General features: G+C 33.5%; 1 protein-coding gene across 1 annotated transcript in view; it reads left to right on the top strand.

The window, feature by feature from the left end:
• LOC145679668 (piezo-type mechanosensitive ion channel component 2-like) overlaps positions 1-22707 on the top strand; it is a 50921-nt gene extending 28214 nt beyond the window's left edge. The window contains exons 6-9 of the mRNA XM_081750244.1: positions 9235-9481; positions 15914-16076; positions 19048-19152; positions 22451-22707. Of these exons, the coding sequence (XP_081606370.1) occupies positions 9235-9481; positions 15914-16076; positions 19048-19152; positions 22451-22618 (683 nt within the window). The 3' untranslated portion in view covers positions 22619-22707. The remainder of the gene's footprint in view (positions 1-9234; positions 9482-15913; positions 16077-19047; positions 19153-22450) is intronic.
• Positions 22708-24337: the final 1630 nt, after the last annotated feature.

The following is a 24337-nucleotide window of genomic DNA, read 5'->3' as shown; positions in this document are numbered from 1 at the left end:
TACCAGGTGCAGTAAGTATGATGGTGAAATGATGGAAGTGGTTAGACGTAAACGTGTAAAGCTAGTGCGCAGCATAAAGAATATGGGAGTAGAGGAAAAATGCATTCCTACTGAATATATCCTATTTGATCTCTATATCTGAGGTAGGTCACCAGTTGGTGATCAGTTTTCCAATGTGGTGGATGTATATTAAAAAGTACGTATAAACTCTTAAAACGTATTTTTTTTATAATGTTATATTTTCATCTTGTTTAAGAATCAATTTCTCATGTTTTGATCATGGTTCATGGACCGTAGGTTACATGTGAATGGCAGGTCACCTTTTGCGACAGTACCCATACTTCTTGAACTTACTCTAGTACTATAAAATACAAGTTACATCATATAGTAATATACTTATCTAACTATAACGAAGTAGCACTGTAACGGTTTCTCAATGTTTCTTTTTCTTCTTCTTCTTCTTCTGTTTATAAATTGAAAGATCTTTTTGTAGTTTGATGAATTTTTAAGTAATAACCAAATCTTGAAAATTTTGTTATTTGTTTCTAAACCATAATCTGAAATCCTAAGGGACGTGCTCGACTTACAGAATTACTAACATAGGTACTTCCGTCTTTTGTTTTAACCGTATGTAGATGCGACACATTAAGCTATTAAAGATTCCTATTTGATTATTAAAAAATATTATTAATAATGAAATCTCACTACCTATCCAAACTTCCCTTATTGAAACTTTAAGTTTGGGTTTTTGTTCTGATGAAAAATGACTATACACGGTTCTTTCAATGGAAGTCTACGATCTATTTTATCTTTTAATCTCTCCAATAATCTTTCTATGTAAATTAAAATGTTTGGAGAGTCCGGACACATCTATATTTCGTGCGTCTTTCACATTCTTAAATTCTGTTTTCTATTCCTTTTATTATTCCAATGTAATATTCAGAACATTCGCAATTTGCTTGATACATTCTTGGATTAGTAAATTTATCAACAAAATAATTTTCGTACTTACCCAACATTTTTTTTTCAAAATTTAACGGATATTTAATAGAAATATTGGTACTCATTCGTGGTATTTTTTGCAACCTAAAAGTGAGACCAGCTATTTTGTTATTACGGATTCTGAGAGTTTGAATATTCCATTTTTCTAACATAGTATGATTGTAACCGTTTATCAGTCCTTACATCAAAATGATTTTCAATTTATCTTGTAGTTTTTGTTGTAAAATTACCGGTCTGTAAGTTCTAAAAACAAAAGATCCAAACGTTAGGTTTATTTTTTGGTATGTGATGATTTTCTGTGAAAAAATGCTTTACAACTTGTAGATTTTCTGAATATCATAGTCGAAAATTTATTATTGGATCTGAAATAGGGAGATCTAAAAAAAAATCTAATCTGCTATTGGACCTAGTTCTGTAATAAATTTTATGTTAAGATAAGTTTTATTGAGTTTATTTACTACTAAGTTAGGTCTCAATCATTTTATATATAATTGACGTGTCATCTACAAAATATCTTATGAATTTATACTGATCTTGGTTTAGGATTTTGATTGTGTTCAAAACTACTTAGGCCAAAAGAGGTGAAATTGGGCTTTCCATAGCTAACCCCTCTACTTACCTGTAAATTTCTCTTAAAAAATAAAAAAAAAAACAATTCATGGTGAAACAAAGCTCCTATATTTTTACAATTTCACATATTTTAAAAGTGTTTAATTTGTTCATTTTGAGCCATTTTTGAATTCTTTTGATAGCAAGAAATAACTTAAAGTATTAATTTATATAAAAAAGGTGATGTAAATTTTAACAATACAATATACTGTGCTTGCATAGATATTGTCCAAGAAGAAAGAAGAAAAAATATACAATATTTTGACATACTAATTTAAACTACAAAAGATAGTCATAATAATAATAATAATAATTTTTAATCTTTTATTACGTATGTAATTCATTAGTACAGATAAAAAATATAAAATTTCATAAAATATAAAATAATTTTCGTTAAAAATTGTAATAATTACGATTTTAATGCTTATTAAATATGGATAATTAAAATATTTTTAAAGAAACAAGAGTCTTTAATACTCATTACTTTCAGTGCTATGCATAAGACAGTTCGTGTGTTACAAGATAAGATAAAGAAACCTAAGATTTTACTTAATTACAACAAAACAAATTTTTTGTCGATATTTTTGACCAGTTCATGCTTCACTCAGACTATATTCCCTTTAACATGCTGACCTTTAACATAAGATATTTGGAAACAAATTGTAAATAGAAAATTACTTTTCAGAAAGGGGGGGGGGGGAGGATAAGGACGTCATATACACCAACCAACAGGAAATTACATTTAGCACCAGCAGCTACAAAACCTTTTCCTGTCATCTCAAATATGTTTAAAATCTTTACAATATCAAGCAATTAGATTCTGATTACGTTCTTCTACAAAGACAATTCTTCTCAGAGTATAAACACCTCATCCAGTTCCTTGCCAGGTGGTAAAGTGCCAAGGACCGACGAGACGTTACCACGTTGGATAGAAACGGATATGCGCTGTATTAGATAGGATGTGGAGCGAACTTCGCCGGAAACACAAGAAATGCGTCTTCCTACCTCCCTAATGAATTCTAGACTTCTTGCACCCCAAGCACCACTTGTTTCAATAGCGATTAAAGTGAAAACAAACTTTTCGAGAAGGTTGTTGTATTTTCTTTGCTTTTCAGCTTCTCTGCGATTAGCAACAGCTCCAGCGTTCATTACTGACGGAGGGAGACTTGAATGAGCGTATGTATCAGCGCATGTGAAGTCCCACAATAAACATTTACCTCTCATCCATGGAATCAGTGTCATCCCATCCGGTCGCTTTCCATCCGAACGACAGCAACCAGAAGGTTCCCGTATTGAAGGAAATCCAGCTGTGTTGAGGGCTCGTAGTATTATATCATTTACCGAGGAATGTCGGGCGAATCTACCAGCGCTCTTCATGCATGAAAGGCCATGCAGGCCACGTTGGTTAACCTCATCCCCACAAGCTGGACAGCGATGAGGCTCACAAACTGCTAAGCCTAAACGTAAGGCTGCAGCAATTCGAAAGCTTTCATTTGACAAATGAAGGCCTAAAGGCGGAGAAGGTATCGCCATCAACCATGCACCCGCTTCGGGAGACGAGGCAGCAAGAAGCCTGGCTTTATCTTCTGGAACAAGAACAGATTGTAACAAATGATTATGTAATTGACATGCAATTGGTGTATACCAAGATGACTGATAACACTTTTTGTTAATCTCCGGAAGGCTTGTATCTGCTAAGTTTGCCCACTTATTAGAACCTTCTTGAACTGAACCATCTGGGTCTAAACAATAACCCTGTGGAAGGAGAGCTTCGATTAAACGCAGAGATCCGTGGTATGACGCTAAGAATGTAGGAATCGCCATATCCGCAGCTCGTCGAATACCAAGACCGCCCAAACCAACAGGTAAACATGCTTGTATCCAAGAGTTGTCATTTAAGGAGCAGTTCAGAATTGATTCAAGGCCAGTTTTTAGGACAGTATCATATTTTTGCAGCAAAGAACTCTCATGCCAAGATGGAAAGCATCGTAAAAAATAGGTTAGGCGAGGGATTGATAAAGATGCTCGTAAAAGGAAAAAGGCTGAATGGGCTGAAATTGAGGGAAGTCGAGACAAGAACAATTCTAAAGTAGATATTTTATTCAATAGCACGTTAGTGAGTGCTTCCGACGTGAGAGCAGCACCTAGAAGACATGCATTCTGGATTGTTAGAGGGCGTATGCCTGGTGCAGCCTCATTAAATCTTCTAAAGATTTCGTCGAATGCGGTTTCATCTGTTCCAAGACAACCCACCTCGCATTTAGAAAAGTTAAGACGCAAGCCAAGAAGTGATGTCTTCTTATTTATTTCTATTAAAGATGAAAGAACTATCTCGGGGTCACCACCAATTGTTCCATCGTCTAAGTACCAAATGTTTAATTCGGTATTCAGTGATTTAACTAAAGAGTGAATGGTTATAGCGAAAAGTGCTGGGCCCAGGGGATCACCTTGTTGTACACCTCTCTGAGAAGAAATAGTGTTTCCGTTGAAAAACAGATCACTTGGTTGAGCATAACATTGATAAACATATGGATAAATTGAAGGAAAATTATTCATCACTGCGGCAAGCATAGTATCCCGGCGAAGCTCATTAAATGCGTTACGAAAATCCAATTTTACAATCGCCTTAGTAGCACTGTGAGTAGAAGAGAAATAAACTCGGGCTACGTGAACAGCTGCCTCGGCACCATTAGGAACACAAACACCAAGCTGATGGGGGGATAAAAAGTTCTTAACTGGCTCTCGTATTCTAAAGCATACAATTTTTGCCGATATTCTGCGCCAAACATTCCCAACCGCTATGGGCCGAATACCACCATCCTTTTTTCTTAGCGCTGTAAGTTTGGCGCCGAAGAACAGTGGGCGAACTTCCGTTGGTACTTTTCCAGAAATGATTAAATTAAATAGATCACATAAGGATTTTAGCAGTTTTTCCTTCGATTCCAGTATTTGACAAGAAAGACGGTCTTTAAGAATTGAAGGACGAAGCCCATCTAGACTTCCCGCACTGCCTGACAGAAAGGAGTTAATTGCTTTTTGAACCTCCATAATCGAAACTCCTTGAAAAGTGTGTTGACCATCAGGAAGATCCGGCGCAATGAAATTGCCAGGGAGGGCAGGATGTTTTTCCAACAGGGTATCCAGTACAGAGGTATCCGGAGTCGCAACCGTATCATCAGAAATTAAAAGACGTGCTGCTCCACGGATGTCACCATCGGCAAGTTTATTCTCTACAACCTTCAAATTAGAAAATTTGTGATTTAATCGAGGTTTGTTCATCTTAGTTGAAGGCCAGGTTAAGGCGTCATGGCCAATATTACACCAGAGGCGAACTCGCTGCTTCACCCAAGTAGTTAGATTCTTAACTTTATCTGATTGTTTGGGAGCACTTAAAGCAACAAATGGAAACAGGCAAAGGTTGATCCAGTCTTTTGCATCATTTGAAGTTGTTATATGGTTTAACAGCTCTGCGAGTGCGTCAGCCACCGTTACACGAGCACCTCTTGGAACACGTCTTAATATGTGTGTCGAGCACCTTAGTGATAGTAATATCTTGCCCAGGTTAGAAATCGTCAAATCTTTCGTGTTAATACTGCTGTTAGTGTCGGCAGCATTTGCAGTTTTACTCTGAAGGCAGGCATTAAAAGTGACATCAGAGCAAACATCATCATCACGCACAACCCGATGTTTCTTACCAATATGTATAGATAAACCTCTGGCACTCACATAATGCTTTCCGCAATGAGGACAAGGCAATACATTAGCACTTTTAGAAGCATCAAAGGAACAGCTACCATTGTTAGCACTTGACACTGAGTCACTGATTGTAAAAGCTGGTGTCTTTCCAGCTTGTGAAGCACATCCGTCACTTGATTCCATTAATTTAATTTATTACATAAATTTGTTTCAATTATATAAATTTTAATTAACTTATAATGGCAATGTTTTAAAAATTCAACCGTTAATTTTGTATTCATTGTTGGACGATGCATATGTTTGCTTCTGTTCTTAAAACCAAATCAGTTTTTGGTAATTTTAGCACTATTTCTGAAGCGATTTGAAAACGGATTTCACCGCTTTCTTCTCCCAAGCTTCATGTTCACATTGCACACAGATATCTTTCACTATCACAAGTTTATCTATTGCTCCACACCGTAAAACCCTCAGAGCTCGTCAACGGCTTAATGAACGATTTCAACAACAAATAAGAAAAAAAAATAATTTTTAATTCTTCACTTATTATTGAGACAAATAAGATACAACTTGAACCTTTAATTGATCACATTAAAACAAGGAAAAGATACACGTGTTGAAAAAAGTAATGCAAAATATATTCTAGAAAAATTATAAACATGAAAACAGTAATAATGGTCAAAACACAAAATTTATGTAGAAATTGACAACACAATATGCTATGAATACAAGAATTGCCCTTGGAACACACATATATAATTAAATATTGCGGTCGCAGTTCGTTTAAAATTACGTTAGTATCCACCAAAACTTACCACCATAATTATTTCAATAAATTAAACTATTTTTATTCCTGTTAGACTTTGTATGTCCTTAATGTTTATCATTCATTTTGCAGAAATTAAAAATACACTTCAATCATCTATAGCTTCCTCACTTATTATATCTTTAACAGCATAAATAAAACAAGTTTAAACAAGTCTGGCCACAACATTTGATATCATAAGGTACGGACTATTGTCCTGGTTGCCCTATAACTAAATATACATAAATGTTATCGTTGCACCCTATAAAAAGACTTATACATCTGTAATACTCTTAAGATATTGTTTTTTTTTTTTTAATTTGAGAAAATTGTTTATTAAAAATATTAAAAGTTTATTATTAATCGTTTGAATATTTTTTTATAAATTGGAGTACCAACCAGATTACAGTTACAAGAGAAAAGTAAAAAAAATTCTAGGGTTATAAGATGGAGTTCTGATGTACAACAAATCGATTAGACCAATCTTACCATGAATTATACTGTGAATAAATTTGATCTGCTATAAATTTCCTCTTTCAACGAGGAAAATTGAATTGAGTTTCAAAAGAATAGCGTCATTGGTTAAAGTATTAAATTTAAATTTAAATCCAAGTCAAGCCAAAAAAGGAAATTTAAAGACTATCAATAGCTTGAGAGATCGAGATCAAATTCCTGTTGCACATCAAAGCAGCATATTCTAAGTGGGATCTAACATAAGCACAATATACAACTTTAAAGTCTCTTGCAACCCACTTAATAAGATCTAAGTTCCTTTCGGTCTTTGACAAAATATTATCAACATATTCATTAAACAGTAAGTTATTATCCATAACAATACCAAGATCTTTGGTAATTGAAACCATTTCAGTTTTATGATCATTAATTTTATACTAATAATTTATACTAATAAACTGAACCATTGGGTTTCCTTGAATATAATACTGTTTCAATTTTATTCATACTCAGAGGTAATAAATTGTTTTTAGATCATTCAAGATTGATTTAATATCTGTCTGTAATATTAAATGATTCTGATAATTTTGAATAGATAAAAAATCGTAAGATCATTAGCATAGAAAATAAAAGGACAACTCAAAGAATCACCAATATCATTCAAACACACATAAGAAATAAGAAGGGACCGAAATTAGATCCTTGTGAGGCCCTAGAAAAAATACTATACATAGGTGATTTACAACTCATATACTCAACCACAAATTTACAATCAAACAGATAAAAGACAAACCAAAATACTAAAGATTTAGGAATATCAAAAAGACAAAGTTTTTTGAGAATATGATGAGAAATCTTATCAAAAGCCTTAACGAAATCAAAGTAGATAGTGTTTACTTGACCTTTAGTAGAAACCACAGGAGTAACAAAGTTAAAAATCTATTTAAATCCAACACAGTTGATTTATATTTTATAAAGCCGTTTTTTCGGAGACAATGCGATGATGAACAAAGTTGTATAATTATTTAAAAATAAATTGGTCAAAAGTCTTATGTATAACATCAAGTAAAGAAATTAGTTTATAATCTGCTATAGTCCATCAGTTTCAGGAATTGGAGTTACAGTTACCATTTTCCATACACTTTAATAAATATGAGAAGCTAAACTCGAGTTAAACAAGGATGTCAAAATTGGACTTACAAAAGCTTTAATATTTAAACCTTTTATAACCCCAACTATCTGTTCAATAATAACACGTAAATCATACATCACTACGAATCTGATTAACCATATCATCACTTTGATTTGAGTCATTCTTATGATAAACCGCTTTGAACTGCTTAGCCATAAATTCGGTCAATAGCTGTAGCTTAGATACAAGCTCATCATTAACCAACACCACCTTATTACTTTCCCTAATATTCAACTTATTTTTTGTAAACTTCCAAAAGTTTTTGGATTATTTTTAAACTATTTTTAATTTTATCAAAATAATATTTTTTTCGAAAGTTACTTCTTAAAATTTAGACGACATCTAGAAAAAGCATCATAATTATGTGCCAACTGAGTTCTTTTATATTTCTTATGAACATTAATTTTCTTGTTAAGTAACCTAATTAGAATAAGTGAATACTATCTTGAATATGTAAAAAATTTTTTAACTGCTATTGGAACATGTTATTAATCGCATCAACTATGCTATCATTAACCTTTTGTGCAATGAAATTAATATCTTTATTCATCAAAATATTAGTCCATACTACTTTTTGAATTTTGTTATATAAAGAAACAAAGTCACCTTTATGATATAACATTGAACTCTCAAAATCTCTGGTACCCTAGATGGACATTTAACAGGGATATCAACAGGAGCATGATATTTATGAAGAGAAACCATGGATAGAACATATTTACTATTTTAATGTAAGTGTTGTGTAAAATTAGATCAAAACTTGAGACCGTACAATTTATATTTAAGTTCATATCATTCAAAAAATTGAATAAAATTCTAGCTTTGGATGTTAAATAATAATTTATATCACCAGAAAAAAATCTAGTAGTCCAGTCAACTTCAGATATATTAAAGTCACAACCCCTATTACACCCGAAAATATTACAAATTCAACGCCACCGTAATTCTCAAACAAATTTGCTCTTTCTCTGATTCATATATCTCACTGAATTGCATCATAAATATAATCTTCACTCGAATCATCAGCAAACATCCACTGTCCCAACACCTATACCATTGTCATGTCTTGCAGGAATTCACACTTTACTTGCTGAAATTTGGTGGATTTACTAATCGATCCTAGAGCAGTCCATTTACTCGGAGCAATCGCGCAAAAAAATACTACTCTGTCCTACTTCCAATTTAGTGCCTATTTACTCCAGAGTAACAGCTTAATCTAGTTTGGAGAAACTCGTTCTATGGGTATTGAATTCTAATCTAATTCGTAATACTAAATCTGAGAGTAGATTTGTTTAGGATAATTATTTTGTATTATATTTCCCTTCTATATTCTTCCCTCAGTATTCCTTTTAACCCCTTTCCACTTTTTAACTTGACTAAAATTTCCGAGGGGGTCATGTCCCATTTCCCCCTTTGGCTACGTCCCTGCCACAAGTCTATTTATCTTTTCAATTAATTTTGCTCTTTATTTATCTTCCAGCAAGATATTTGGCCTTATCATCGTTATGCATCGCTGGAATTATGCGCCCGTCGCTATTCAACAGCATTTATTTTATATGCTTTCTTGGTGGATCTACATGGTGGGGCTATCGACTGAACCTGGGAAAATGTTTTGGATGGATATGTCGTTTATGTGCACTGTTTGTTGCATTTCATATTCTGGTTTTATTTTTATATCAGTTACAATGGGCACAAGAAATTGTTCCAAAAGATAGCCTCATTATAAGGTTAGTTTCTAATCTGGTGTAGTAATATTAATAATAATTAGTGAAATTCCTAAATTAAGATTTACACTTACCTTGATAGTCAGGAGAGGTCTGGGAAAGTCAGGAATATTCTTCAAAATATGCTGAAGTTGAGAAAAAATTCTATATTTAACAAGAGAATCAGGAAATACTTTTAGCTGCCTATAGAAAAGTCTAAAAGAGGATTAGAAAAAAGGTCGAAAATAGATAGAGATACTTGAAGAGCGCCTAAGGTGTTAAAACTTTAGGCTTTGAAAGAAGAACTTGAGGTTGTAAGTAAACTAAGATCTGAAATATCTCGCGATACTAAACTTCAATACATTAAATACGAGGGCTATCCAGAAAGTAGATTACGTTTTGGAATAAAAAATCAACAAAGTATAGGAAACAAATTTTATTATATACAGATGAAAGCCACACACAAATACTACTTTTCGACATAGTCACCATTCAAATTAAGGCATTTATCGTAGCGATGTACGAGCTTGGAAATTCCTTCGTCGAAAAATTCGGCCGCCTGCGACTTCAACCACTTCGTTACCTCTTCTTGCAGCTGTTCGTCGTCATCAAAACGCTGCATAGCCAGCCACTTCTTCATTGCTGGGAATAGGTGGAAGTCGCTCGGTGCCAGGTCGGGACTGTACGGCGGATGAGGAAACAACTCCCACTGAAAAGATTCAAGAACTTCACGCGTGACATTTGCCGTGTGAGGCCGGGCGTTGTCGTGAATCAACAAGATCTTAGAGCTCAACATTCATCTGCGCTTGTTTTGAATTGCTCTTCTGAGGTTTTGCAGAGTTTGGCAATACCTTTGAGCGTTTATTGTAGTGCCTCTTTCCAGGAAGTCTACCAAAATCACACCTTTTCTGTCCCAAAAAACAGTCGCCATCATCTTCCTTGCCGACATTGTTTGCATGCATTTCTTGGGTTTTTGGGGAGAACCTGTGTGCCCCCACTGCATTGATTGCAATTTCGTTTCACAGTTCACGTGTTTCACCCATGTTTCGTCACCAGTAACGATGCGATCGAGTAAAGAGTCACCATCCTTATTGTAGGCGTCCAAAAAGTGCAACGCTGCAGCCATTCGCTGATTTTTGTGGTCCTCTGTCAAGATTTTTGGAATCCATCTTGCACAAAACTTGTGGTAACCAAGCTTTTCGCTGATGATTTCGTGCAACAAACTTCGCGAAATTTGTGGAAAACTCAAAGAAAGTTCCGTTATTGTGAACTTTCGATTTTCACGGACTTTAACATCGACTTTTTCGACAAGTTCAGCAGTCACTTTGCTGGGTCTCCCACTTCGATCTTCGTCGTGAACATTGGTTCGGCCATTTTTAAATCTTATGACCCACTGTCGCACTCCACCTTCAGTGATAATGTTGTCCATACACTTCACACAGCTGCCGATAGATTTCTATCGGTTTACAGTTTTTTGCTGTCAGAAACCTTATTACTGCACGCACCTCGCAGCTCGCGGGATTTTCAATTGACGCAGACATTTCAAACCGTCACAGTATCTTAACGGAGCACAGCACGAACCTCTCACTAGCACGGCTAGATGCCGACTGAGCTGCGCAACGCTCTGACCCCAAGATGGCCGCGCTAGCCCCGCCCCTAGCGGACACAGACGAAAACGTAATCTACTTTCTGGATAGCCCTCGTATAATTAATTATGGTATGCTCATAGCCCCGTGGACCGTCTGTTGCTGTTAGGAAAGATAATTGAACTAAAATTACAAATATATAACTAACGCTACTTTAATATTTCTCAAGAAACAAAACAGATTTTCAAACGTAAAGTTAAGTATGATAGTTTAAATTCCTAAAAATAAATACATTTAGTTTTATTATACTGTAATAAATGGTAGAAACTTATTATTTGGTAATTTCTAGAATTTTAAATAAAAAAAGATTTTATCAATGTATACAATTCTCTTCGATATATGTATTGCAAAATAAATCAGCCGAAATACAGAACATTTATTTTTCTGTGCTGTTATTCTTAAAGTTCATGAAATTCATTAATAATCCAATTGTACAGGAAATCAGAAGAAAAATGTTCTGCGGTTATGAATTTTATCAGAAAAAATTTAAATAAGGAAGAATTGCGATTTGAATTAACATAAGAAGTAACTGTCCAACTTTACTTAACTTCCATTTTAAATAATTAAAAAAAATCTAAATCTGGTTCAAACCATAACGACATGCAAAATCCACTAGTAAATACAAATTTTCTTTAAATTTAAGAATGCCGAGATATTAAAGATATCGTTAGTGTATAATTATTGTTTCATATTGATGTTTTCTTGTATTTCAAATACAGGAAGTTTAGCTCCTAGTAATTATTTACAGTCAGACAGTAAGTTTATGTCGTATTTAAAAATGGAAAGGAGAGCGTTGGACTCCTTTGAAATGTGGAGGCAGATTGAAAAAGAAGTTATTTATTATTATTATTATTATTATTATTATTATTATTATTATTATTATTATTATTATTATTATTATTATTATTATTATTATTATATTTATTTATTTTTTGTTAACCTAACTATAGATGATAATGTCCAGAAGGCCGTATATCAGGGAAAGACTTAATCATAGAAAGTTAGGGAAATCAATACTAAAATTTCAATGTGAACCCTGCATATCAAGTTCAACAAACATTAAAGGATACATTTTTGATAAATAAATAGGTATAGTGTTCCTTTATGATGATTAACAAAATACAGTTTCAGTGTGTGCTAACACTTTTATTGATTGCTTCTAAGTGCTGCTGGACTGGAGACATATAAGTTCTTGCCTTTCTGTGAAATCTTTTCAAATGAATTTTTTGATAACTGTGATTCATTTTTCTGCCAGTTGCAGGATCTAAACACCAAAAAATCCGTGAAGAGTATACCGTTGACATGAAATTAATCTTTTCAGTTGATATCAACAAATATCATTGCTAATATTTTGGTTATTCATAATGTATCCTAAAGGCGTCTATTAGCAATTATGCAGTTAGGAAATATGAAACATAATATTCATAGACACATGTTATAACATTAAAATTATAACTATGTAAATTTATATTTATAAGAAGTAGTAGTATATTAGGGACCTTGTACGTATATACTGCTATGTACGGGTGTTTCAAAAAAAAGGCTGGGCTATGTGCTTTTAAATTAATTAGAAACGTTAGGAGTTACTAGAATGAAACAAATGCCATAGGAAAATGTCAAAGGAGATAGGAAAATGTCATAGGACGCATCGTGTATGTAGTGCCCTGTTTGACTCACAAGGCCCCTGTCATGAGGCCCCAGGGATTGCTCTAATTTTTTTTAAAGGTACTGGTATGTAATTTTGTACATTTATGAAAATTTCATGGAAAATTAAGCAACTTTAGTAGGAAAAAGTTTTCCGTGTAGGGCATTATTTACGAACTGTTCACCATTTAATTGCGAATTCTTGCATATTCAGATAAAACATCTCTACTTTTAAACAGAAATGACTGGAAATAAAGAATTGAATAAAGATTGAGATAGGACACATCAAATGGAATGACTTGCTTGACCCATGGGGGCCTCCCTGTCATGGGGAGCCTAAGAGATCAGCCGAAAATTTTAAATGATAAAGTATGCAATTTAATATATGGTTGAAAAGATAAAAAACATGCAACTTTTGTACGTGGCCTTCATTTCTTAAGAATTCTTGCATAGTCAGATAAAAATCAGTTAAATCATGGGCATTTCCTAAACTGTGCTCCAGACAAAGAAATTTTTTCTACAAAATTTATTTGATATTTATAATCCTTTTAATGATATATCGAATTACACATTTTAGTATTTGCAATTTTCTGATGTCTCCCAGGGCCTGTGAGTTAAGTAGAGCGCTCGATTCGATGGGCCTTATGACATTTTCCTATTTAAAGTTTTGCTTCATGCTTTTTTCTTCAGCCGTTAATGATTTATATATTAGGTTGGTACATAAATTCGTAGCGTTTTTATTTCGCGTGCTGGCACTCCGGTTGCTATGTGCTTATTTATTGATTGTCAATTTTGTTTTGACATTTGATTGCCGTGCTTGATTTTAGGTATTGAATTTTTCATTTTTGCAAATAGTGAGTGGAGCCGTGGACGCTAGAAAATGGATTGTCAGGTGGAGAAAGTGGAGCATTTCTGACATATTCTTCGCTTTGAGTTCAATGGAAGGGCGAAAGTAGGGGAGGCTGACCGAAACATTTGCGTCAGTATGGAAACAATGTCATAGGAGGGAGCACGACAGGAAAATGTTTTTTTTTTTTTTTCGTTTTAAAGAGGGCTGTTTTGACATAAGTGGCACTCCAAGTTCAGGAAGATTTCGGGGTTTGATGAAGATTATTTATAAACACATTAATACACAGTGATCTACATCAGTGTACCCAGCACTAGTAAATGTGATGAACTATGATGATAATTTCGCTATCATGTGACATTTGCATTCAATACACAAAACACAAAAATCAGCGGGTAGCCACATATGCATCTTTGCTTGCGCGTCATTATTAGTTCATGAACAACATCGACCATTCGTATCCAATATCGCTACTGGTAACGAGAAATGGTATCTTTATGCTATCATAAGGAAAAGAAAGGAATGGTTGAGTCCGAACAAACAAAGCAGCTCCCGTACAATATCCAGCGTAAATCCACAAAAGATTATGCATATGTCAGAAATATTTCACTTTCTCTACTTGATGCTCCATTTTCTAGCGTTCACGGCTCCACTCACTATCTGCAAAAATGAAAAATTCAATATAAAAAAATCAAGCACAATAATTGAATATCAAAACGAAAATGATAATCGATAAATAAACCCATAGCCATCGGGAATGCCAAGATGCGAAACAAAACGCTACGAATTTGTGCACCAACCCAATATCATTTTACGTTTTATCTGAATGTGCAAGAATACTCAACTGACTAGTAACTTTTTCGAAACAAGTGTCCCACATGAAAAACGTTTTCCTACAAAAAAATTTGTTTTGCATGATCTCTTCAAGCATTTTTTTTAAAACTTGCTTTTCCAAAATTTCGAATGAACTCTCACTTTATGTTTTAAACTTATCTCCCACCGTGCTTGACTTAAAAGCACTGTATATTTTATATAAAAACCCCATATACGAAGGTCAGTCAGAAAGTGAGTTGCACTGCTTAAGAAAATAAAACAAGATAGAAATTTTACAATAACTTTATTTGTATCGTAAATTCCATTCACAATCTACTTTCCAGCGTAATTACCTTTTAAGTATTTGTCGAGGCATGGTACAAATTTTTTTATGCTTTTTGTAAAGAAATCCCGTCCAATGCCCGATAACAATTCTTGGGCTGCAGCTTTCACCTGGTCATCCGAGTAGTATCGTCACTTTGAAAGTTCATGTATTGTTATGTGTCTGTTTGCAAGAATGCATTCATTCATGCGAGCAGCGATTTCCGGATTTGTCGCAACTGATGGTCTTCCCTCGCGCTCAGTATCGTCAATATCTATACGTCTGTTCTCAAACATGTTGCACCACTTTGCGATAGCTTTTCGTGACATTGCATTTTCACCATACACTCCATGCATCATCATCATCATCATAGGTATTCTGCCTTTATTGGCAGGTCACTTGCCGCAGCTGAGAAGCTTCCATGCTCCACGGTTCTCCGCTAACCTTTTCGTCTTCGCGTATGATCTTTCTGTTTTAATATCATCCATTAATTGTAGTCTCCTTCGCCCCCTCCCTCTCTTTCCCGCCAACATACCCTCTAGGACGTCCCTCATGATACAATCTCTTCTTAGGCAATGTCCCAACCAGTTTCTCTTCCTCTTCCTAATAATATCTAAAAGTGTTCTTTTCTCACCCACCATTTCTAACACTCTCTCATTCGTTTTCCGCTCGACCCAACTAATTCCATTCTTCTCCACGCCCACATTTCGAAGGCTTCCAGTCGATTTTCGTCACCTTTACGTAAGGTCCACGTTTCCGCCCCACTCCATGCAATCACCAATAAATTTCAGTGCAGTTACATCTTTTCACCCACAAAAACCGAATCACTGCACGAATTTCTAATTTGGACGCTATTTGCATCCCCCGAGACATGTTTACGACTGATTATCAGAACACTTCCACTTGCCCCGTGAAAGCCGCTACGTCACACGATACAGCTACATGTCTCGCAGTGTTGCCACACAGTTTCATGAAAATACCTTTGACCGAAAATATTTACGAAGTAGTGCAACTAACTTTCTGACTGATCCACGTAAATAACGTAGCCTGAAAAGTTTTGTTCACCCTACAAAGACAAGAGTTCACGAACCTAGTAGGTCCTATCGTTCATAATTTCAGTAGTACATAAGAGTATAAAGTAGATATGTAATGGAGTTTGATATTTTAAGAATTTTGTATTTCAGACTTTGTGGAATAACACCGTTGCTAGAAACGAACAAAAAAGACCCAAGGATTGTTACACTTCGAGATGTTGAATGGGATTATCTTGCGAATCCTTTTGTGATTATTTGGCTTTATATTGTCATGGTGTTTTGTTCTCAAGTATTGTGTAATGCATCACAAGAAGTGAGTTTAAATATTTATGTATATTATTTCAATAACTGAATATGTATCAATGCAATAAGTGTTAAGAAAGAATTGAATTCTCTGATTTTTATACTAAAAACATTGGAAAGCGTTCCTTAAGAAAAACTTCATTTCTTTGATAATAACTCAATTAATAAATAGAACATCTATTAATGTTGTTAAAATTAAAAGCTTTGTTGGACTTCTAACAGATATGGATATGTGATACAAAATAAATAGAGACCGGATGTTTAGGCATTAAAAACCTGGAAAATAGGCAGGCAGATAGACACCTAATGTCTAAAAAGTAGGCACTAAAATGTAACTGGAAATAATGAAGATAAATACTCAATAAAAATAAAAATAAATTCGAGTCGTAGATAATGTTCAAAGAATACAGAAATATGCATGTTTGTTAATATCTTCTTTACTGCAGTGATAAAAGTGAGGAGGAATGCGGGGGGACGCTGACCCTCACCTGTCAGGTTAAGGTGTAAAATATAGACAGCGTTCCCCCAGTTACTAAAAAATACAATGAGCAAAGATAAGCAGGGGAACGGCGTGACATCATGCTGCTACCTACCGTCCCCCTACCTTTTCAGATCCACTTTTACCCCTGCTTTACTGTACCCATGAAAACGCACCTGACATGTATTCCATGTATATTTAGTAAATACATTTTATACAGCACTTTATCACTACACATAAGTCCAAATTTTATACACTTTCTCAGTCCAAAGTTTTAGAGCACTTTATCAGTACACATAGCAGTCCAAAGTTTTAGGACATCTTATCACTACAAACAGCACTTATATTTCTCGGAAGGGGGAGAATCCTTTCTTGAAATACTAAATTATACATTATCCCCCAATAAAATCTTATTTTGAAGAAAATACATAGAATAGGCCACATTAGGCACAAGCAATTATTTAGACAGGAAGGAGCCAAATAGGAAATATAGGCAAAATAAAATTGGCTTAAATTGAAACTATAACCCCCACATAAATTTTAAAACTTTTTTTTTTATATATCTTCAATATTAAAGAATAGGCACTTTGCCTAATATTCGGTCTCTATTAATAAATCATCCATTGTTATTTCAAATCTTTTTTATTTATCATTGGCACTAGTAAAATTAAACATTTTTAGTAATTATAAGATGAACATTCAAAGCTTTCAATGTTGGTAAATCATAAAAATAAATAGAAATAGCAATTCAAGAATTGGAACACAAAAGGTTTGTTACACGGTCGATTACCATACGTCTTACCTTTTTGAATCTATATTATATAAGTTGATATATTTGCAAGTTCTAAAATTTTCGTTCGTCATCTGAAAGTGATTATAGAAAGTCCGTTTTCGTATAGCAAATGAAAGAACATTCAAACCAAAGGTTTTGAATCGCACTGTAGTAAGTAGTGTTTAAGCTGTTTAAGGTATGAAATGATTTGAAAAATCTTCCTAAAACGAAAATATAGAGGATCTAAAATGGTTAAAGACAAAGAACATTATAGTAAATGATTACGTAACGAATTCGTTTGATTTCAACCTTGTAGGCTGCTGTTCTAGAATAATTAGAGGCTGTAGGCTGCTGTTCTAGAATAATTAGAGGCAGAATTGTTGTATGAAATGAAACATCTCTTACTTATATTTGAATGGGCATCTTATATATATATATATATATATATATATATATATATTATATATATATATATATATATATATATATATATATATATATATATATATATATATATATATACTTTTTATTCAGATAAAGTACTTTATTTATTTGGTAAGTTTAGTTTTGTTCCGACTATTTTATTTGAAACTACTCTAATGATTTTCTTCGTACATAAATACTTGATTAACGTTTATGGCACACAAATAAGGCTCAAATCGAATTTCTCTTGCAACAATTCAGAAATGGTAATTTATTAACCCTTCCTTGTGCTCTGTTTTGACAATTTGTCAAGCTCCCGATTTCGACAATTTTGCTCAGATTTCATCAATGTATACAGGTTTATATTAATAATTATAATCTAATATTACTATTTTTTGCGTTCTCTACAATACTGTACGTTAACAGTACATCGTTTATACTTTAAAAATATACATATATTTCCGGATATATATAAAATCATGTGGTAAATTGTGAAAGATATAAAAGAAAAGCAGAGAAGATAAAAAAGGTAAAAAGATGGTGCATAGAAAAGAAAGAAAGAAAAATGTTTGTTTGTATGGGATTATGTGCACATCACTACATTTCACTAGTTATTGGATAACATCATACTTCTATTATTTTACATCAAAACACTCTTTTTACAGAAGAAATCCACATTTTTTCCTCGAGAAAATTAACTGAACTTTCGGGACAATCCCGATGAGTTTCTTGAGTTTTAAGCCAAGAGGTGATGCGAGTTTTAAATATTAAGTAAATGGTTAAAATAACTTTGAACGAACACAATTTTGTCTTCGCAGCTTGCTGAACTGTTACAAGAGATGTCTAAAGCGAAAATCGAAACAGCGGCACAGGGTTCAGTTAACAAAATAAATAAATAAATAATAAATAAATAAATAAAAATAAAAATAAAAAATAAAATAAAAAACATATAATACTAATAATATTATTAGTGATACACAGTACTAATACTATGTATCACCTCTGATTTTATTCTTTTTATTGCAGCCGTAAGTGATAGACATCGACTACCATTTCCGGTTTTAATGTTAATTTTCATAGAGCAAAAGAGTAAGACAGTGATTAATGGCTCTTTGATATAAATTAAACATTCGAGGAACGGGCTTTATCTTTGTCCTTATTCCTCTAGTGCAACCAGTAGTTATAGATGCACTACTTCAAGTTTGAGTATTAAATTTGCATAGTTTGTAAGTCTACCCTAGTTTCAGACTGTGAAACGAAACTCACTTGTTATTATTATTGTTATTATAATAATAATTTTCATTTCAGTCGCCACGTACTTCTATGGAATTAGAAATAAGCAAGGTAGCTTATAAACTTACTGTTTCCTTGAAGAAAAGTGTTGCAGATGAACATGAACTCGAACATGCTAAGGTAAGTTCTATGAGAATTTATCTAAACACTAGAGTAATTAGTCCCATGCTGCCAATAAATTTATATATTAAGCCATGAAAATGTAATAGTAATTACTTAATTTGCTGTTTCAATTTCAGAATATCTATATTAGTGCTCATACAACTGAATAATATTCATTTTATTGAGCTGTATTGGCGCTAGAAGCACAATTAGAATCTGTCTTTAACGTTCTGACGCAATTAGAAATGTTCTGACCCGAACTCTGTGCTCCGAACCGTTTAGTTCAGTGGCTATATAGTGGGCCTTGTTGGTGTCTCCGAACCAACACTCAGACAAACCTATTGTTATATAAATGGCCTACTCTTCATAGGGACATACGAGGTTGAATCCTATCATACAGAGACACACATTAAATCAAATTTAGATTATTAAAAACTGAACTTGAGACTCTGCGCTAAGCTCACTCTCCTATATTGAGTTTTAGTGAATAACTTCAACAAAACCGTGCATCAAAAATTAAAAAAAAAGAAAGAAAAAAGAAAAAGAAAAAATAAGATAGTTGGTATCTGCAAGACACTATTAGGAGAGCTAATAATTACTTTCAGCGTTTTGTATAGCGTATACATTTTTGTCTCCAGCGATTATGATGCCATAAGCTACGCACCCAAATTTCTTGTCTATAAGAAAACAGACAATGATATCATAACGGTATTTCTTGTCTTAATGCACAGTTACTGGTTCATTTAATAGCATTTTATAGATATTATATCGGCCATGCTTTACAGTTTTATGCTCTTAATTATTTTTAAGTTATTCAATAAAACTCATAAACGTGAATTGGCTTAACGAAGAATCATAAATAAAAGTCAAAAACGTGGATGGGCTTAGCGAAGAGTCATTAAAAAAACTCAAAAACGTGGATGCGCTTAGCGAAGAGTCATAAATAAAACCCAAAAACGTAGATGAGCTTAGCGAAGAGTGATAAATAAAACTCAAAAACGTGGATGGGCTTAGCGAAGAGTAATAACTTAAATGTATAATATAGCTAATTAAACTGGGTCTGTATTTCGAATGTTAATTGTATTCGTGTATTTCGAATGTTTATTGTACTCGGAAGTTGAATATGTTAAGAATAGATGAACATTTAGTAAAGCAGGGATGCAGCACTTTGTCATATACTTGTACTTCATTCAATATTATTGTAGAAAAATAGATAAATAATGACTATCTTTAATATGAATTAATAACAAGGTGAACTCTTATAATCTTAGTCACCAGTTCGATTGATTTCACATATTTTATTCGTAGTATATATATCTATTAGAATTTGTTACTATTTACTACGATGATAATTCAGATAATTAAACACTATTTCGATCACTTAGGAGCACTATATTAACAAATAATAATTGATAATTGCTTCTCAGCAATTCCGTACACTTCTAACTTATATGGCGTCTTTTTGAATTATCTATTAATCTTATTTATAAACAAAATCTTTGTAAAGGGAACTGCTACCACAGCAACCGGATTGGGACGTATATACGAACCAGGCCCGTATCCAGGTGGTCTAGGGGGGCTGGGCCCCCCTAAAATTTTCACGGTAGGCTTGCAAATGAACTATAATATGGTGCTGAACTATAATATTTTTGGATCGGCCCCCCGTAACTTCAGCCGGTTCCTTTACATTTTTGGGCTGCCTACCGGCCTGATATGAACATTGACCGGCATCAACACAAAACGCTCGACTCTGGCCAATTGGTTGAAGTTATGCGTTTCTCGCAACGTAGCATACATATAAGAAATCAAAGGCTGGCTTCTATCGGTTCTCGTAGCCGAGCCTGCTAGCGCAACAGGTTAGTAATCATAATCGCTTTTGGCGTGGGTTCAAACCCCGCTTAAGGACAGTTTTTTATTTTTAAAAAAATTTTCATGACACTTTTTTCATTAAAATAAGATGAAAATAATCCTCAAAAAGTTATTTACTTACGTTACGCATGCAGTTTTGCTATACGAATCCATAGTATAAGTAGTAGGAATAGGAGTAGGAACGGGTTAGAAGCCCCACAGGTCTCGTTTTGTTCCACCTTGACCCCTGCAACCAATCACAAACGTGTATTTAGTTCATATGGCAATGGTCGTTGGAGGTTGGCAAGATGGCGTAGAATGTTCTACACAATGGAGCGTCATGCTCTTCAATTATTTCAATTTCATTTTTAACAACAATTTCAATTTTGGACATAATTTAGTGCATTACAATTTTTATAGTGATTTACATCTTTTTTTGTATGTTCTACGCTTCTGCCTTCCTTTTTAATTCACAAACTAGTGTGGAAACATAACTATTTGAAACAGGCCAATTCGTCCATTTTGGAACGGGCCATCTTTTACAATTATCATAACAACAAAAATATTTAAAACAATTCTAGTGAAGCAGTCAACTTGGCTGTGACTTTTAATTATAAAATCTCCCGCGAGGGAGATGAATAGAATAGAATAGAATAGAACAATGGTCGAGCGTGAAAAGAAATATGAACATAAAACATTTACAAAATGAGATTAATCATGACATTTTTCTAAAATTTCTTCTTCTTCTTCTTCTAAATCGTAGCTATTGCCAGATAAAATAACATTTTTGCCCAAAATATTAAATAAAAATAAAAGTAACAAATACATCTTATTGTTGTACTCTGACGTGTAGTCTATGTCAATTTCTATAACACAGACGTCACAAATTACAAGTAAAGTTAAAAGCAACTGTATTATAAATTCTAAAGTAAAGTCACATTCTAAGATATACAGTTACTATAGGTTGTTAAAATTCTACAGATAAAAATATGTCTCCTACGATCAGTGGCGTATTTAGGGGGGCTTCCGGACTTAAGCCCCCCTTCCTGAAATCCAACTTACTATAGTAAAGTATATGAAATATCTTGCAGAATTTTCACGTTTTCAAGCAAAGTGCCCACCGAAAGTTAGCAAAGCCCCTCCCGAAACAAAATCGTAAATACGCCACTGCCTACAATGTAGTTGCAATAAAATTTTAGTCCTTGTACCATATATTGGAACTTTAAATTCCATACATAAAAAATATATTCTTAGTTATTTATAATATTATAGTTATTATTATTATTAATTATAACGGTAATAATATTAATAATAGAAAAGTACATGTTCAAAATAAAATTATAGGGAATGTGCAAAGATTAAAACAAAATGAAGTGACATGTGTATATACTAACTTCAACCATCAACGTAACATAAGAATTAAAATTTTTACTTTGGCATACAGTAATCTACAATATTAATTTTGTAGGAGCAACCAAGAAGGAGACGCGTAAGAAGTTCACTTCTATATTCACGTCGGCACAGCGACATTGAGAGTGGATCAGATTTAGCTCAGTTAGCTCAGAGAGATCATAGACGTAAGTTCTGGGATAACAATGGTTTTATCATTCATTTTTGTATTTCATTTGTAAAATAAGTATTTTGTCTAGTACACGTTTTTAAAATTCAACTTTTTATTTTATTTCTTATTTATGTTTTGTATGACCAAGGAAAGATAGGAACAACCTGAACCACAGTTTATTCAATAAAGTTAAAGTTTAAAGATTGTTTTCCTTGTTATAATTTCGAACTGTCACTCCGCAACGATCATCGAAGTTCATTTTTTTAAACTTGATACTATTTGACTACTTTCCACCCTCCATATGGTATTTGTCTATGATCTGCAGTTTATCCCAAAGATTAGTAGTAAGCTTCGACACCATATCAGTCCAGGGTGATCATAAAATTTTCACCCGGAAACGGGACAGGTTCCGGCTTTTTAAAAATCATGAGGAATGAGAAACAAGTCAGTGCGTAAATTAGTCCGTTTACCTTACCAATACCTATATATATATATATATATATATATATATATATATATATATATATATATATATATATATATATGAGCTATAAAATATATATGTTTCACTGACTTTTGCAGTGTTGCCAACACTCAGCCAACACCCTTGCCCGCCAGGTGCCAAGCTGCTAGCTAGCATCTCTCGCCATGCCCGTTTGGCGTTAAAAGAATTAACTTTAAATTTCCTCTATTTACATACAATTTATTTATAATAACTACATTTTTAGAGACGTAAGAATGAATATGAAAATTGACTCTAAAATGGCTAGAAGTGAAAGAATGTGGCTAGGATTGCTACTAGGACTGAATTAGCAACCCTGGACTTTTAGGCCTACCATTGTTCTTATCAGTGCCCTGATATCAGAATTTCCCGTCCTCTCTGTGTCTTTGCTATAGGGCGGGGTCAAGTAATTCAAGACTTATGAACAAAGAAAGACACATTGAAGTTTGCTAAACAAACAAGCAACTGCTAAAAACTCTGCCGCCTTTCGAGCAGTACTGCGAACTATAGATCATGTTTAATGTAGGGAATTTATGTTCAACTCTAGCATCTTTATTACTATTAATTATTATACCTTTACAAGGAGTAAAGGTTCTGGGTTTGTTATTCACTTCTTTCGCTTGCATAAAACGGGACAAATACTACTTTTTCGATGTACTGACGGGACACGCACGTAAAACGGGACGATCAAAACCGCCCGTATAGTCGCCCTATATAATTAGAAAGTTTCAGTCTGTACAAAATCTAAAATCTAATACTATGCCTAAACCATTACCCAGAGTGACTTTAAACGCAAACCAGAAGTACTTTCCGATAAATCAGTTTAGTTTCAGATTTTAGTTTAGCCACTACTAGAACATAACTTTTTCTGGCAAAATTTGAAAATTCATTTCTTAAAGTATTGTTTGATAAGCTGTATAAAAATTTTAATAAGTGTTACTCCAAGAAAACCTATATGTATAGATTTGCTTCCTAAAATCATGAAGATAAATTCTGAAAAGAGGGTTTTCTACTTTATTTATTCCATTTTCCGCCTTTAGAACTCTGGGTTCATGGCTTCGTCAAGATATACATTATTACAGTACAGAAATTAATTATATAAATATTATAGTTCAAAATATGTACGTAACAATAATACTAAACTAAGAGTGTATTTTTAAAAATTACCTTGTTTTATATATTTTTACATTCAAGTCAATCTTAATATTGATATTATACAGAAAGATCAGACTGAAGGTATTCCTCTAAACTATAGAAAAGATATTTATGTAACAGAAACTTGAGGTTTCTTT

This window comes from Thermobia domestica, chromosome 2, assembly GCF_964235325.1.
Source record: "Thermobia domestica chromosome 2, izTheDome1.hap1.1, whole genome shotgun sequence".
Lineage (NCBI taxonomy): Eukaryota > Metazoa > Arthropoda > Insecta > Zygentoma > Lepismatidae > Thermobia > Thermobia domestica.
This window is presented reverse-complemented; position numbering and strand designations above follow the sequence as displayed.